At 36.5% G+C, this 13,963-nt stretch overlaps 2 protein-coding genes across 4 annotated transcripts; both read right to left on the bottom strand.

Moving 5' to 3' along the window:
* Positions 1–413: 413 nt before the first annotated feature.
* On the bottom strand, positions 414–1,913 carry LOC149968922 (uncharacterized). Its single transcript, XM_090169435.1, has one exon. The coding sequence runs from the start codon at positions 1,911–1,913 to the stop codon at positions 414–416; it is 1,500 nt and encodes a 499-aa protein (XP_090025561.1).
* Positions 1,914–7,382: 5,469 nt separating this feature from the next.
* LOC149968923 (uncharacterized) lies at positions 7,383–9,426 on the bottom strand. Of its 3 annotated transcripts, none has more exons than XM_090173845.1 (5): positions 9,080–9,426; positions 8,889–9,013; positions 8,494–8,815; positions 7,977–8,348; positions 7,383–7,915 (listed from the first exon to the last, which is right to left on the bottom strand). In XM_090173845.1, exons 3-5 carry the CDS (start codon positions 8,735–8,737, stop codon positions 7,836–7,838), a joined length of 696 nt encoding a protein of 231 aa, XP_090029971.1. In that variant the 5' UTR covers positions 8,738–8,815; positions 8,889–9,013; positions 9,080–9,426; the 3' UTR covers positions 7,383–7,835. The 3 variants fall into 3 exon arrangements, with proteins under 3 accessions (XP_090029971.1, XP_090029962.1, XP_090029953.1); XM_090173836.1 differs by having other exon boundaries at positions 8,494–8,812; positions 8,889–9,020; XM_090173827.1 differs by having other exon boundaries at positions 8,889–9,020.
* Positions 9,427–13,963: the final 4,537 nt, after the last annotated feature.

The raw sequence follows: 13,963 nt of genomic DNA on the forward strand, positions 1-13,963 counted from the left end.
ACTTTATATTAAGAGATTTCAAAACGTCCGCGCGTGGACAACTTCAAATATACAACTGATAATTTTTCACGCTCGATAACATCAAAAATCTTCACGCGCGAGACTATATATTTTTTTTCTTACCTTATATTTAGCAATATTTTTATTATAGACATTTACATATATTAATTTTTCTACACACTCCCCAGCCTTGAACAACGTTCAAACAAGTTTTAAAACTTAACATTATATTCCTAAATTTTAGTTGACATTTTCGTTATACTCTAAAGGATACAATAATTTAACCGGACGTAATAAATTAATACCGCTTGGCATTCTAATTGAACAAAATCTAACGATCTCATCTTTACCCTTAAAAGTCTGTTCAATTCGTCCCATTTTCCACATCAGGCGTGGTAATTTATTATCTTCAATCAAAACAATGTCACCAACTGAAAGTTCACGGCTGGGTTTTCTTTGGATTCTATGGAACGCTGATCGAAGTTCCAACATATATCCATTCCTCCAACGCGTCCAAAACGCTTCCATGAGGTTTTGCCGGTATTTAAGGCGCCTTGTAAGATCGGGCGCTGAATGAGTTGAATGGGTGATTCCTTAAATACTTGCGATGGTAGTCCAGTTAATCTGTTACCCACCAGAAAATGGGCGGGCGTGAGGGGCGCTGGCTCGTTTGCGTCTTGCGACACAAAAGTTAGTGGACGAGAGTTGACTGTAGCCTCAACTTCGATTACCGTTGTCTCGAGTTCTTCATACGTAAGGTGGGCTTGACCCAGTGTCTTCCTCAGGGCAGTTTTAACACTACGAATCATTCTCTCAAAAAATCCACCCCACCACGCCGCACGTTCTACGTTGTATCGCCACTCGACCTTGTGTTTACTGAAAAATTCTATAACCTCGATTCCTCTCAAATTCTTCCAGAGCAAATCCAAATCCGCCTCGGCTCTCTTAAAGGTTTTAGCATTGTTGCTAATTACTATCCCCACCATCCCTCGACGTGACACAAATCTTCGGAAACTCAACAAGAACGTTTCAGCCGATAAATCACTAACAATTTCCAAATGGACAGCACGTGTAACAGCGCAGGTATACAGAGCTATGTAACACTTGGTTCCTTGTTTCGTCAAAAGTGGTCCACCAAAATCAACTTCGCAAACTTGGAAAGGTGGCGCTTCCGTGGTTCTTATCGTAGGTAGCAGTGCCACAGTTGTTTCACATGGTTTAACTCTATATCTTTTACAACGGCCACAATCGTAGATTACTTTCTTTACGAGTTGTCGATCTTTCAGAATCCAGTAAGTTTCTCTGATTTCGACCAAAGTTTCGTTTACTCCAGCGTGATGCAATCTGACGTGGTGATATTGCACCAAAAGTTTCGACAGGTAAATCTTAGAATCCAAAATCCACGGATGTTTTTGACGATATGAAAAGTTTTCTCCAAGCAAGCGCCCACCAACGCAAAGAAGTCCATCTTTATCGAGAAACGGAGTCAACGACAGAATGTTCGATCCGTTAGGTAGATCTTTTTGTTCCCGTAGTTTTTCAAATTCAATTGGGAAGCTTTCTTTTTGATCTTGCAACAAAGATAATTTCTCCGCCATTATCATCTCTTCAGCGTCAAAGGGTCCTGCCTTCTTGATTTCTCTCTTCTTGTTCTTAAAGAGTCTTAAAATCCAAGCGAATACTCTCACGACTCGTAGAAAAGAGCTAAATCTATCTAAATCGAATAGCCGCTTTGAGACTGGTTCAACATTATTGACTAACGTCGCATTTTTTATTTCCGTCTTCAATTCGTTTTCCGCAAACTTCAAATCAGATTTTTCCATAATGCCAATGGAGTCTTCTAAATTTCCTTCGACTAAGAAAATCGGACCATGCCACCACAAGTAACTCAACGATAATTTTTCGATAGACATTCCACGAGTGGGCAGGTCGGCTGGATTTTCTCGACCTGGGCAGTGGCGGACGTTCTCGGGACTAATTAGGCGTCGTATTTCTCTAACTCTGTTTCCAACAAATTGTTTACAGTCAGAGGGCTTTCGGCGTATCCAATATAGAGCGATGATCGAATCAGTCCATAAGTCCTATTCACTAACCTCGCGCCTATTAGAGCACTCATTAGTTCGAGTCTAGGAATGGTTTCTTTCTTGAGTGGAGAAACTAGTGTTTTAGAAGTTATCAGGCTCGTCTGATATTTCCCGTCTTTAGTTGGGAACCTCCAATACGCAACCGCGGCGAAATCTCGTTCGCTCGCGTCAACAAAACAGTGGATCTCGGCGTTTTCGTATCCCAAATCTGCGATTCCACTTAAGAGATATCTTGGTATTTTAATCATGTTCAAGTGCGTTAGTTCTTCGCACCAATCGTCAAATCTTCTCGAAATATCCAACGGGAGTTCGTCATCCCAATCCAGTTTAAATTTTTCGCTCCAGAGTTCTTGAAAAATCATTTTAGCTCGAATGGTGAAAGGGCTGAGGAATCCGATAGGGTCGAAAATTCGGGCAACTGAGGTGATTGTTTTTGTGGATAGCAGTCTCGTACTGGCCCCAAAAGTTCTGCCAAAGCGAAACTTCGCCGTTAAATTTGCATATTTCCAGCTTTGGAAGTCGAACCGGTGGACCGTGAATAGCTGCTGGAATGTCCTCATTGTTAACATCGCGATGATCTCGGACACCAGTTCTTAAATAGCACCACTCTATCCATATATTGCTCCGTCTCGGTTATCTCGATCTCAAATTCACCTTCGTCAGTGATCAAGTCTTCAATCTTGTTGTCTAGTTTCACTAATGTTTTGAATTTGGACTGCAACTGCCCAACAGCATCTTCAAGCTCTTGTACGTTAGGCTGATTCTCATTCAATTCATTCTCTATTACGTCCACAATCTTGGTGGTAGTTCTTCGGGTAGTTTCCCGCTTCTTTATAAACTTCTTTTTCTGATCTCCAGCTATCGCAGCTTCCAAGTAGGCACGTAAATGACGTTCCCGGGTTTCGGCACCAAATATGTTAAAGATGTTGAAGGTTTTACATGTACGTTGTAATAATGGGAGAGCAACTGTTTATAGTATTGCCTAGCCGACTGAATAAACTAGGCCTAACTAAACCTAACTTGGAACCGTTAAGGAAAAATAACGATGACTTCGAAAATAAATATTTCACTTTATATTAAGAGATTTCAAAACGTCCGCGCGTGGACAACTTCAAATATACAACTGATAATTTTTCACGCTCGATAACATCAAAAATCTTCACGCGCGAGACTATATATTTTTTTTCTTACCTTATATTTTTATTATAGACATTTACATATATTAATTTTTCTACAACCTCACCTACTCGAACTAATTCGGAACTGGTTTCTTGATTACGGGATCGTTTACAATGATTTTAAATTATCTAAAGAGCCAGTGAAGTTAGTTTTACAAAATGACAATAAGGAGTTAAAATCTGGCCATAAATTAACGAAATTAATTTTGGAATGCGTTCAGACGGCTAGACAAAATGTTAGACTTGTAGCCGAAATGTTGTCCCACACTGTATCCACAGCAATATCAACATTAAACCCAATTTCTAATATTCAAGCAGAAGAACAGAAGGCAACCGCTGATTTTTTAGGAAGAATAAATGATTGGTTTGACGTGATGAATAGCTACTCGAAATTTGACCTTACAAAAGCGCATTTGGCATTAATTTTGATGTGCAAAATGAAGCTTTCGATGATATGAAATTTTAATGAACAATAAGCGTTGCATAAAAAAAATTGATCCAAACAAAAAGTTAAAATCTAAAAAATGATAGCGAAATTCCTAAGCATGGGTGCTTACAGAACTTTCGAAGAGATGGTTTAACGTCTACAAAATCATTAATTAGCCTGTGGTAAGATCGTAATAGAAAGTATGGTATAAAATACATACTTACTCCCAGTTTATCCAAGACTGCTTGGAAAACCTGTTTCCCTATTAAGAACACGGGGAGCGTTAGATGACCACTCCATGTAATGCTATGTATAGTCTACGAATGATTATTTTAGTTAAACAACCAGGAATTGTTAAGCCAAATAGCAATGTGGTTGCACAAGTAACTGATGAGAATTTAATTACGCAATTATTTACAAAACCAGACGTTACCTACGAAGATCTTGATATTGATTTAGTAAGTGATGATAAACTTAGTAAAGAAGAATCAGAACCTACAAACAATATAGTGGAATCTCATTCTAGTCCTATTATAAATCAATTTATTTCACCTTCTAAAAAAACCAATAAGTTGTTTTTTGACATCAGAAATTGTTCTTCCCCTAAAAATCGTCTAGCTTCGCCAACCAAAATAACTTTTGGAAAATCAAATATTGTAATAAATTGAATTTCCTCTGAAGATGGGGGAATATTGTACTTGGCTGGTTGGCTTGCCAAATAGTATTGGGGAAAGTATCCTGACATTAGATTGAAATGTACTAGATCAACACCAAATAGTAGTAATGATAAGCCAAGTTGGGTGACTCAGTTGAGGTATGGGGGAATGATTGTACCTGCTAAAACCTTTCTAAATGATGTAAAACTATTCGAAAAAGAGTTCCTAAATTTTCATGCCAATAGTAAAGATGTTACAATGATTATTACAAAGGAAGGTATTTTTAAAACGGTCACCGATTTAATTTGTGAAACATGTAAATAATATGCTAAAGAAATAATTTCAGCCCTCGTGAAAATGAGAACGTAAATAAGAATGACATTTTTAATTTACGTTAATAATGAATATGACGCTAAACGCAGATCTAAAAAAATTAGGAAAATTAAAACTTAAATGTTATGTAAACAAGAACTTGTTTAATTTTCAAATACAAATTTGCAATGATCTAATTTTTAATAAAATTTGGCTTTGATTTATTTGGGCTCATTGATTATTTTATACGAAATATAATAAGTCCCACATTCATTAATTGCGTATAAAAAATCGGATAAAAAGTTAAAATGATACGATCACCCATGATTCAGACAAACAAGCTAAAAACGTCATATTAGCTCGATGGTAATACTAGGTCCCCTGGGAACACAACAACATGTGACGTCACACGTTGTCGCGAAATTATCCTTTTTCCTCTGATAGTCGAAATGAGGCGAGATTCGTACCGCGAATGCACCCCCCCCCCTTGGTAGGTACCTATCTTTATTTTTCTTCAGGTAAATCAAGATGTTACTTTTACCGTGCTCACTCTACAGTGGCTGGCAGTTTATTTTGCGGACGGTAGATTACCTCAGATTCTAGATAAAATAAACTTCTGCTGGTAAAGTAGTTTTCAATGTCGGGTCTGTTGAAAGCATCCTCCATAGTGTCAATGTAATTTATTTTTCTGGTCATTAGCTCGCCTTTCATGTTACAAAGGTAACATTTCTGAAGAATCAAAGTGGCACCCAAAAGCCAGCCAGCGAGAAGTAGTCTCCAGGAGGTATTGCTACGATGCCGCTCTGTGATGATATCTAAATTGAGTACCGTTGAAATACACCAAACCAATATTTATTCAAATAAAAACTGGGCGATTAGGGCGTTGTCAACCTGGCCAATCAAACGAAAATCAAAATTTATTATTCGGGTACCCGATTACTTGAATAAGCTACTCACTAAACTCGGCGAGTATTAGTTTTTTTTATCCTCGGTGCTTCAAACTTCGAAGAGATATTTTTACAACTTTTTGGGGGGCAATAAACGGTACCTATAATGATGTGGAAACTGCATATCATTTAAGTTAAAGGAATATTTTTCAGCATTGAAAGTTACCTTACACTCTTTTTAAATTTATAATTACATAATTTCTTAAAAAAAAACAGATCCTAATCAAGGAATACTTGATGAAAAAAATTGATAGTCGATAACCGACTTGATTGCCTAAAGCCACGCCTCGCCAGCGTTGTCAACCTGGCGCGCCAATCAAACGAAAATCAAAATTTCTTATTTAAAAATTACGCGCCTATTACGCGCTTTAACGCGCCATAAGTTTCAAATTTCGCGCCAGATTGAAATTTCAAGAAACATAATTTGAAACTAGGCGGGTTAAGTTGACGCCAGCTCGCCAATAATTACAAATTGCAAAAAAGGAAAGCACATAATTAGGCGCCCATTTCGCGCTATTGTGCGCCAATAGTTTCAAATTTTGCGCCATAAGGTTTCATGACTTATAACACATTTAAAAGTTTTGAATTCAGTGGCAAAACTCATGAAAAAAGAGGAAACATATTTCATAATATCGCTCGAATTATGCGCTATTGGGCTTCAGTAATTTAAAATTCGATAATATTCAATTTAGGCAAAAATACATAAGTTTGAAACCAGGCGAGACAATTTAACAAAAATCACAAATGTCACAAATTTATATGTAACAAACTTTGTTAAATGTAAAAAATTACGCGCTATAACGCGCCACCGATATTTTATTTCGAAACTTTCTGCACTGGTCTCAAAATCAATTTGGAACCTGGCGAGCTAACTTAACGCAGAATGACAAAATGAAAAATTAGTTTCCCAAAAAGCCTATTCGCTAACGAAAACTCCGGCAGCGCCCCCTATCCACACTGCGTGTAACTGTATAGTGGTGATCAGCATTCAGCAAATAGTGGTGTGCTACTGATGAGATGGTGGTATTATATACGTTTTAACAGCGAATTAGTGTTTTCTTGGTAAGTAGGATTGAATGTCAAGTTTAAAGACATAATGTTTGGTTCTAATTATATACTGTCATTAAGATTTGAAGTCCTTTTGGATTTACTTAAAACATTGTTAGAATAGGCCTTGGAGCAATATTGTTCAAATAAAAGATGACATCTCAAAAAGGTATGCTAACATTTAATTGGTATTCTATTATATTATCCTATTTTAACCTTTATTTATTCCATAATAGTGAATCTCACCATGGTTGAAATTTGGAAATACATTGGGGAAAAGCCAAGAGCCTTAGAAGAAGGAGAACGGATGTTTAGAGAAAGCCCAAAAGGATCAAAATGGGAACAAAATGGAGAAAGTTGCTCGGGCCAAATTTTCGTGGCTTAAAAAAGTACAAGTATTGGAATATGGCCTCTTAATTAACTTAAATAATCCATTTCTAGCTTTTAGTCCAGATGGATTATACATGGAAAATGGAGAGATAAAATTACTCGAGATTAAGAAGAAAATATCAATTGAAGATGCTGTCGCTCAAAACAAATTTAACTTCTTGAAAATTGGAAAAGACGGAATTTATTTACCAACTAACGATTGTAGAAGCTACTATGCACAAATTCAGCTTGGCCTTTATGTGTTAAACATAAAAACATGCTCATTTTTCTTGTATTCTCCCAAGGGCTATCTTTTAATTGATATTCAAAGAGACGAAGATTATTTGAAACAAAACATAGTCAAATTGTGCAATTTTTATTTCAAATTATATTTACCATTACTAGTCAAGAGTAAGTGATTTTTAAAACAAAAAAGTTCCTATTTTGTACTGTGCCAATTAGTATTATATAAGAAAAGTAAAATGAATTTGATCAATTAATGTTATAAATGAATTTTTACTTGAAGTCTTATTTATAATAAAAGATTTTTAAACTTATTTGATAAAAATTAATAAAATAATCATCATCGTCATTAAATAAGATTTAAACTTAGTCATCAAATTTATCATCTGCTAGAATTGGTTTTAGTAAATTTACTAATCCACATATGACCTTCAGAATTTCGTCACAGTAGGGAACTAAATCAAGGTCAAATTTATCATTTAAAATTTTAAATAATTTGATTCTTTGAATGGCTATCTCCACGTGAACACGAGCTGATGCAATTTTTTTGATTTTTTACACTTTCTTCCTTACTAAACTGTTATTTTTCTCAAAAATGGAGGGATGTGTAGAGCTATGCCATTGGCCGCACATTCATCTTCAATAAGGAAGCCTAAATTTAAGTTGAATGAGTTTTAAAATATTTTTTTAGCATATTACACTTTTATGCATACCTTTGTCAACCATAATTCCATCAATAAATTGTTCACAAAGATTTATGACCCCACTCTCAATGGTGACTTCCTTGTCGCTTACTTTTCCACCCCAGGGGTCGCTAACGAGCGTGATCATGCCAGAAGGTGAAATTCCAATGAGAATTTTTATTGTGTGAGTTCCTTTATAATGGATGTAGGTTGCCACTCTGTCGTGAAATGTGTTGGGCTTCATCATAGGTACTTCTGAGCAGTCCAACACAATGCGAGTATTATTAAACTCTTTAAAACATTTAGGAAAGTTACTTCTGATATTTTCCATATCCGGCCAAAAGATAAATTTCTTCAAAACTTCAGCAAGGGCACAAAGGGTTCTTTTGAAATATGTTGAAACTGTTCGATTCGAAATGACAAATAATGAAGCCAAAGCGTCAAATGTCAAATTTGACTTAAGCTTCATTAGGGTTAACAGCACCCTATATTTTACAGGCATTAGAAAATTAGAGCTTGCTCTGGTTTTCAAGCCCTAAAACCTCACTTGAAAGGCTTTCAAATAGTTCTTTCCCAATGCCAGTAAGAGACACAAAATCAGCATTTTTCATTCCATTGCTTGAAATTCCAACTCTTGACCCAGCAAAATACTTTCCATGGTCCAAATAAACTTGAACACCAATAGACGCATTTATTACTCTAGATGGTTTGTGAGATTGGTCCTTTCCTTGAGCTTCAGTTGTTACTTCAGATAGCATAGCTAAGTTTGATAATGACAAAAACTTTATCATCCGGAGCTGGTTCACTTGCGCTTTCAACAACTTTTGGAGCAATGGAATCTGTTATTGGTGATGTTGAACATAGAACTGCTTGATTTAAAATTAAATTTGTGTTATTATTCTATTTATTATTTCACAAAAGTTTACCATAAAATAAGAATACCTTTAGAACGCTTTACGTAACGTTGAGCTCGTTCTTTTAATCTAACTTCGGTTGATTCTTTAATTGGCTTACATGGCAATTTTTGGGAGGGAATGGCGTTACATTTCAAACGTCTTCTTACAGATCTACCATCTATTGATGAGTTTTTCGATTAATTTATTTTAAAAAAATTAATATTATTTGCATCTCACCATTTCTTTCCAAGAAGTCATCAGCTGTAAAATGGGCGCTACAAATCTGAGCCCACTTACTAGGCCTTTTCCCCGACTTTATCTTTGTTAACCATACATTTAAAAGTTTCTTACAACTTGGGAATTTATGAAATGATAATCCTGGCTTTGGTTCTTAACTATTTTCTTCAGTTTTACGTTTTTTAAGCGCAGTATTATTGCAAAAAGGGACCGCACAACTTCTCCCACCTCTAGCGTTAATGTGAACCGCCATATTTCTTGGATTTGTTTTGATTTGGATCACCACTATACGCTGGAAAACCAAGCTGCAGGGGTAGCGACGGCAGCGCCACCTATACCCGTTTCGCTAGCGAATAATTACGCGCTATTAGGCGCCACCACTTTTTAATTTTGCGCCAACGTGGAATTTAGGAAATAATTAAAAATTTAATCTTAACTTGTAATGCAGAAGCTACGTAAAAATGGTAAAATATATTTTTATTAATAAGTTTCCCAAAATAGACTATTTTTTTTTTAAATAGATCTAATAAACGAGGTACCACCTTCGACCACATAAGCAATGTTGCTTGTGCGTGATCAAGTAACAGGTGGCCGGGTTACAATGCGTACAGCTCCCTACACTAACTATTACCATTAACCTCAGCAAGTTTTTATGGGAAGGGGAAACCGAAGATCTCGGTGGAAAACCCCTTTAACCAGTGGGGAGAGAATTTACAAACTCTACGCAGGAGGAGTGGTTCCAGATTTTCACCCAGTGCCACTAGCTGGGATCGAACCCGACTCCTCTTGCTGCGAGGCTAAAGTGCTAGCCACTCAGCCACCCCACTTACGCGCCAATTACGGGCCAATTACGCGCTATTAGGCGCCACCTTTTTTAATTTTGCGCCAACACTGATATAAGGAAATAATTAAAAATTGTATTTTCACTTGTAATAAGGAAGCTACGTAAAAATGGAAAAATATTATTTTATTATTTAGTTTCCCAAAATATCCTATAATTACGCGCCAATTACGCGCTATTGGGCGCCACCACTTTTATATTTTGCGCCAACATGTTAATTAAAAAACAGTTATTTTACTTATAAAATATATAAATACATGGTGTCTTCATTTATAATAATAATATAATAATAATTTATTGATGCCTTATTCTAAATACAAGAAATATTTTAGTAATTAATACATCACCGAAAAATGCCACAGAAGCACAGATTGCTTGAGCGTGGCGAGGGTTACATAATAAAACATACAGATTAATTCAGCTAAACAACCAAAATAAACAAATATCTTTGAAGGGAGAGAATTACAAACAAAAAATATTTTACATACAATTTATATATATCGGTATCAATTGACCATGCTATAATTTTAGTTTTAAATAAAGATGAAGTTTCACATTCTTTTATAGTTCGATTTCACTGATTGTATAATTTAGGGCCTAAGTATGTTACATGTTTCTTGCCAATTTCTTTAGACATTTTTTCAATTTCTACATTTCCACTATAAATATAACGCGTCTTATATACATTGGGTGGAATTAATGTTTCTCTGATTTTAAAAGTATACAGCAGAATTTCTTTCGCGTATAATTGTTTGAGACAGAAGACTAAGGGCCCGTTCCAGAGACGTTTTCAAAAGTCTCGTTTAAAAACAAGACTCGCGATTTAACGAAACCGATTTACCGAGACCTAGGCTAGAGTGATAAAAACGCGTTCCAGAGACATTTTAATGAGACTTCGTAAACTCCCGCTCTCGTTATTTCGCCTTTTTTTCTCCGAAGCTCCGCCCACGGCTGTAGCCAATGAAATGCTTTAAATTTGGCGGTCGCCGGTCGGCAGTTGAGTGTTTTCAGAGTGAAACTGGCTAAACGTTTTGGATATAAAGAGAGTTTTCAATTATATATTACTATATTTCATATTTTATTATTATTATATTTTGTTATTATTTTATTATATTTTATCTTCAAATTTGACTTATTTACAATGGCTAAAAATAAAAGCAAAACTGGGGAAGAAAGTGAGCAAAGGCGTAAGAGATTCAATGGTAGGGAAATAGAAGCTCTTGTAGCAGGATTGGAGGCAAGATTAGGGTTAGTTAACAGGGAAATGGGCATAGGGAAAAAATATGAGAGCAACGAAGACGTAACGAAAGCTTGGGACGAAATTTCCAAGGAAGTTTCAGCAGTCGGAATGGGTGTGACGAGAACAGGCCCTCAACTAAGAACCAAATGGTCCGACTTCAAAAGTGTAGTGAAGAAAAAGGCTCAAGAAAATATTAGGTTCAAAAAAGCCACTGGAGGGGGTCCAGCCTCTTACGATGAGCTGTCACCTCTTGAGCTCAGGGTTGTTAAATTAATTGGCGAAACGGCAATTAGAGGGATAGCTGGTGGTGATAACCGCATAGATACTGCAGCTATAAATTTCCAAGTATGTCATGCAGTACACAATTTATAGATATATACATTTACAAGTAATACATTACACATGCAGAAAAAAACATTATCAGTCACTGCCCACAATGTTTCCTACACTCCACCATCAAGACCAAGTACAAGTGCATATACCGGGACTCCAAATGCAGGAGTTTTTCACATAAGCCCTATGGATACACCACCAAGTGTTGGCAGTGGTGATGTTAGGCATCGCTTGTTGAAACGCCCCGGTAAAATATCATAAAAAATTGAATACGGGTTCCATTAGTTATGTGAAATCTTCTTTAGCTTCATCAATTTGTAATCCAATAACATCCAAAAAGAGTAGAGGGATCGAGTGAACCGCACAAATGAGTATAAATGGAAATGCGCTTATTTTAGATTAGCAACTGCCTTAACTTAGATATATTTTCATAAACAGAAGAAAGTTTACCGGAAAACACATTTCCAACTTCTAGCGTCCCGGAGAGCTCCACTAAACATAAGCCAATTGCTAAAAGAAGCCACAAAAAGCCAAGTGCCATACCAGTAGCCCATCAGCGGTCGCAACAGTCCAATCCAAGTAGCGGGACTGAAACTTTAGATAAGGCAGCGCAATCTGTTGTTAACAATCAGGAGAGGCTCAACGATATTTTATCATCAATCCTTAGTGAAATGGGCAATCAACGAGAGCAGATGGTCAATCAACAAGAGCAGACAGTAAAAATTTTGAAAGAATTCTCAAATCATTTATACAACACTAACCTGATTCTCATTGGTATTCATAATGCCGTAGTGCCTGATGAGTTCAAAATTAACCCCTCCTCAAACTCAAACATATAATTTGCTATCATTAAAAATATTATTAATACCCCATATAAACCCACGCTCTTAAACATATTGTTATTTTGAATAATTAACTACTTTGTTCCATTGTATTCTGATATCCCAATTCACTATTTTCATTGTTCAACTATTATGCGAATCGCTATCAGCGGTTGTACGTTTCTTCTAGATATTTCTGTCAGCTGATGTTTTCTTTATCAAAAAGCTGTCTCCATCTATTATTTTTTTTCGTAAATAAATAGGCCAATTTCGCGGTAAATTTGAATTCTGATTATATGTTTTATTCCTTTACAATAATTTTTTTGGAATATTTATCAATTGAGCCAGGGAAATATATATAATCTATCACTGAAGCCTATATAACATTTTATGAAATAATTAGACAGCTATTAACAAAATGGAAGTTTAATAGAGAGTTTAAAAGCGAAGCAAATGCAAAAAATCAAGGTGTAATACAAGGAATAACCAGATAACAAAAAGAAAAATGTATCGTGAGAAAATAACAAGAACTTTTGGCACAAAAAGTTTTGGGAATTGCAGGTAGTTGACTTGAGATCACCAAACGCTGAACCCCTGACTACCTCATTGAGAATTTTTGTAATCCTCATTATAAAGTGGGGGAGGGGGCCAATTTTAAAAATTAGAAAAATGTTTAAGTTAATTTAATTTAATTTCAAATTAAAGTTTAAATAGAACACTTGCAAGGCCATGCAAATTCCATTTTAATCCAATTGGTCTACTGATTCCTGCGATGTTCTAGGTTTTCGACCAATTGGTTTAAAATGTTATTAGCACGAGCTTGCAAGCGTGGGTTATGGGGCTCGGGGGCAACACTTGCATCATCTTGTCCATCTTCTACCATTGACTCGGGCATTTCCACACCTTCATCAAGGTAGAAGTTGTACAAAATGGCGCAAGCGAGAACAAATTTACAAACTTTTTGAGGTTTATACAACAAATTCCCTCCGTAGTCACTCAACGCGCGCCATTGAGATTTGAAGAGACCGTTGCATCTTTCGATGCAACTTCGGGCTCTTCTGAGGCGACGGTTGAATCTCTCCTGCGGCTGAGTTCCCGGATGGAGAATGGGACGCATCAGCCAAGGTTCCAGAGGGTAGCCACTATCTCCAATGAGCCATGTTCCCTCTGTATCCATTGAGGAGAGACGGGTCCTGAGGTCGCAATTCGCCCATATGCTTGAATCGTGAGTACTCCCAGGCCAGTCCGCCACAACGTCCAGGATTCTGGTGGTGGAATCGCAAACCTATGTGTTATAAATTTTAAAGAATTGTACAAATATTAGAAATGGGGAAACATATTTTTAACTACACAATTTCAATATACAAAGTTATGGCTTACCAACTGGACGTTGATGGAGTACCGGCCTTAACGATTCAGATAGACATGTGAATCGGGAGTACTCGGTTTCTGGATGGGGATGTGGGTACAGTCTATGCTACCTAGGCACCCAGGAAGACCTGCCTTCTCCATAAGGCCTAGCTTTGTACGGATGATCTCTTCCTGGGTTGATGGAAATTTTATGTAATGATGCATACGACTGTTGATAGCCGCTGTCACACGACGAATGATGCGGCTCACACTAGATTTAACTGTTCTGTGTCGATAAT

The sequence above is a fragment of the Leiobunum rupestre genome, chromosome 1, assembly GCF_980474605.1.
Source record: "Leiobunum rupestre chromosome 1, qqLeiRupe1.1.hap1, whole genome shotgun sequence".
NCBI classification, from domain to species: Eukaryota; Metazoa; Arthropoda; class Arachnida; order Opiliones; family Sclerosomatidae; genus Leiobunum; species Leiobunum rupestre.